Below are 3,897 nucleotides of genomic sequence, written 5' to 3' on the forward strand. Positions count from 1 at the left end.
GACCGTACCAATAAGTGTATTCAAGATCTAAATTCTAATTTCACTCGAGTAGGTGAGCAATGGCTTATGCCTTAACCCTGAAAAATCTAAATGCATCGTAATTTGTAGAAAAGTTTTCGGTGCAAGTAGCTTAAATGTAATTATGTTGGATGTCTGTGATAAATTATGTAGACACGGCTACGAATCTTGGCGTCATATTTAAGAACACATTGACGTGGAAAGACCATATTTTTTACGCGGTAGGAAAAGTGTATGGAATGCTTCGTACACTCTGGCCCTCACAGTACTTCACTCCTTTAAAAATATAAGATTACTCTCTGCTAAAGCGTACTTGCTACCTACGCTCCTTTATGGATGAGAAATTTATTCTAATTGTGATTTTGTATGCAGGAAAAAGCTAAATGTTGCTACAACAACATTGCAAGATATTTGTTTGGGCTAAAGAGACTTGACCAATTTTCTGAAAAGATACTAAACATCTCGTTTGATAACCTGTTAAAAGTCAGAACACTATTGACTGTCCACAAAATTATACACACTAAGGAACCTCAATATCTTTACGACAGACTTCAATTCCTTCAATCTCCGAGGTCTTCACTTCTTGTTCACACTAAGAACACTGTGGAACAAATTCAGGTTAGCAAAAGTTAGGTCCATTCTGAGAGTGAGGGGTGAAAATAGAGGCTAAATTAGAAGACCAGTATCGCGGCGTTTGTTTATGTGAGTTCGAATTTGTTTTTAATTGGCCTTCGAACTTTGCAGTCAAATGCCGATTTTCAGCATATTGTTTATATGGTTTTTTAACTATAACTCGTCGAATAATTGATATTTTTTCAATCTGTTAAAGCCAAATTATTGCTAGAGACCTGTGCAACAATTAAAATTAAAATAAAAATTGATTAAAAAATTGATTTAGAAAACTTTTGTAGTGCTTATGAAGCAAAATGTTGGAATTTTTTTTTCATGCTTTTTGAACATATTTTCCACAAAACTAAGTCTTTTTTGCTTTCTGTTTGATCTATAATATGCTTCTCAGTTTCTTCAATAAATTTCATTTGAAAAGAATCATAATACAAAACTTGCGTTTTCCAGCTTAATATTAATTTACTTCTCATTTCTTATGTACCAATTTTTTCAGTGTTGGTTTTGAAGAAACATTGAAAAAGAAATTATAAAAATATGGAAAAAAATATAATTTTGAAATGTTAGTTATGAAAAGTTTTAAGTAAAAAAATTAAATAAATTAAATTAATGATTTGACCAGTTGCCGTTTAGCAGGCGGCTGTGGATCAACATCACTGCTCTCTCTAATATCTTGGTCATCGTCATCATCATCAGAAAGGTCGATAATTTCGTCCAACAGATATTCTGGAATTTCATCTTTGTCTTCCCCTTCTTCCTCTTTTTCGTCGTCTTCCTCTTCTTCAAAGGTGTTTTTATACCACCAACAAATTTCAGCGAGTGTTGCATCTGGAGATTTCTTTCCTCTGTACCTGAAACGAAAATAGTTTTCAATCGTTAACATGTTTAAATTGTGCACTCTGACAAAGATATTAGAAAAATCTAGGAATTCAAAATATGCACACTCGATAGTTACCTTATTTCAAATGGAAGCTCAGTTTGGTGATAACGTTCGCCTTGCTCATCAGATTCAGTTGGCAACTGTTGAGCGAGTTGATCAAGATGCTGATGCAAGAGATGAATTTTGTACGACATATTAACCCCAATTTCATCGAAAGCTGCCAACATGTTTGCAACAGATTGCCTGTAGTTGTCTTTGCGTTCTTTACCCAAAAGTCCTTTAATGACTTCTTTCAATGCGAGCCATGCATTTAATTCTCGGTCTGTCAGAACTTGGTCAAAATCTTGCCGACTCATTAGTTTCCGTATGTCGGGACCATTAGTAACCCCTTCCTGAATTTTGCCGTTACTTAGTCTTGGGAAAATGTCTTTTAAGCGGTTGAATACTGCTGGTCTTTTTGCGATACATTTCAAACAATTTTTAGCAATGCCAAGTTTAATGTGGAGCAACGGCAACAAAATTTTCATTTCAGGAACAAGACTTTCGTGTAGCCTATTGTCTTTAGGCCATTTCCGTCCAATGCGACTATTCCAGTTATGCTGTTTGTACTGGTTTCTTCCTTTAATACCTTCTCCGTATCGTGAATCCCAATCGCACAAAAAACACGGATATTTTGGACGGCCAGATGCTGTTAAGCCTGTAATCAATGAAACTATTTTAAGGTCGCAGCAAATGCGCCACTGGTGTTCGTTATATTTGACTACTTCCAGAATGTGTTTCAAATTATCGAAATTTTCACTAGTGTCAGTGCTATACGCAATTGGAACAGAAGGCATTCTAGTCGTCTTGTGCAAAAGCACAACTTTTAAGCTGATTAGTGAACTATCGATGAATAAACGCCAATCATCTTTTTTATAGGTAAACCCTATCGTCTCCATTAACTTTTCGATATCGTTGCAATAAGCGAAATTTTTTGCATCATTCACATTGAAGAACTTTTCTAACTCGTTTTGGCCTTTTCGATATGCTGTTACTTTGGTACCTTTCGCCAGCAAATTATTTCCTTTCAAAAATGAAGCCAGTTGTTCTGATTTTTTCTGAGTCAAACACAAAATTGCAACAATTCTTTTGTGTGACTAGGATTGGGTCCTTTGATATTTCATAGGATGTACCTTCACCAGGGTCGTATTCTGAGAAGAAATGCTGGGATATAGCAGCGACGGTTGTAGTACTGATATCTGTTTGAAGATCAATACTTCGGTATGTTGGTACTGGAACGAATTCTGAGTGCGGTAATGGTAATTGGACACTTGGCACTGCTACATAAGTTTTATTCTTTGCTTTCCTTCTATTCAAAGTTTTATGGTAGTTGATACATCCATAGCAATTTTCTTGTTGATGCGGGCTGTTGTCTAACCACATCATTGGTATACCAAAAGGCATAGCCTTCTTCTTTTCACTTTTCCATTGCATAACACTTGAATAGCAATTAAAGCAAACTTTTTTAGGGGCATAGTTTACGTCAGTGATAAACTCTTGCGAGAAATATTGTTTATAGGCTTCCAAAAAACAATCACTCGCATTGCCACATTTTTCATCGCTTGCTATGAAACGTCCACAAACATTACAAAAATGGTCCATTTTACATTTTGGTTCCGACATTTTTAATACAATATATATTATACAATGTTGTTTTTGTTATTTTTATGAAACCGATGCACTTAACTTAAATCACTCACAAAATGAAATAAGTTCCAAAAAAAATTAATAGCGAATTTTATCACGACCGAGCGAAAATTAAAAGACATCAGCTTCGGCTGAGTTTCGAGTCTTAACTGAATCTTTATTTTTGATATTAGTTCGCTTGTACGAAATAAATAAAAATCGCTACCTGTGCGGTGGTTGGAAACAAAAAAGAGGAAGACGAGGAAAAAGAGGAAGAAGGGGAAGAAATTTATTGCATTTGACCGCAAAGTTCGAAGGTCGATTAAAAAAAAATTCGAACTAACATAAACAAACGCCGCGATACGGGTCTTCTAATTTAGCCTCTATTTTCACCCCTAACTCTCAGAATCGACCTAACTTTTGCTAACCTGAATTTGTTCCACAGTGGTATCGGACTCTTGTGTCCGAGCGTCAGTTCCTTATTAACTCTATACGTCTTTGAAACTCTCTTCCTATTAGGTTAAGACTTATAAAGAATGCACTGCTTTTCAAAAAGGAGATAACCAACTACTATAATAACAGTGAATATATTTAACCTTTTGTTTCTTTTCTTTTCTTTTTCTTCTTCTTTTTCATTGCACTTATATAAAAGATCTGGTTATAATAGATTTGTTGTAATATGAAATTAATACAAAATTTTAAATTTTCCA

At 34.8% G+C, this 3,897-nt stretch overlaps 1 protein-coding gene across 1 annotated transcript; it reads right to left on the reverse strand.

Annotated features, from left to right (window-relative positions):
* Window positions 1-2,517: 2,517 nt before the first annotated feature.
* Window positions 2,518-3,435, reverse strand: LOC118750648. The gene is made up of 2 exons (XM_036485380.1): window positions 2,761-3,435; window positions 2,518-2,712 (listed from the first exon to the last, which is right to left on the reverse strand). Exons 1-2 carry the CDS (start codon window positions 3,182-3,184, stop codon window positions 2,579-2,581), a joined length of 558 nt encoding a protein of 185 aa, XP_036341273.1. The 5' UTR covers window positions 3,185-3,435; the 3' UTR covers window positions 2,518-2,578.
* Between the last annotated feature and the right edge of the window lie 462 nt (window positions 3,436-3,897).

Source organism: Rhagoletis pomonella, unplaced genomic scaffold, assembly GCF_013731165.1.
Source record: "Rhagoletis pomonella isolate Grant_MI unplaced genomic scaffold, Rhpom_1.0 Rhpom_scaffold_00343, whole genome shotgun sequence".
Lineage (NCBI taxonomy): Eukaryota > Metazoa > Arthropoda > Insecta > Diptera > Tephritidae > Rhagoletis > Rhagoletis pomonella.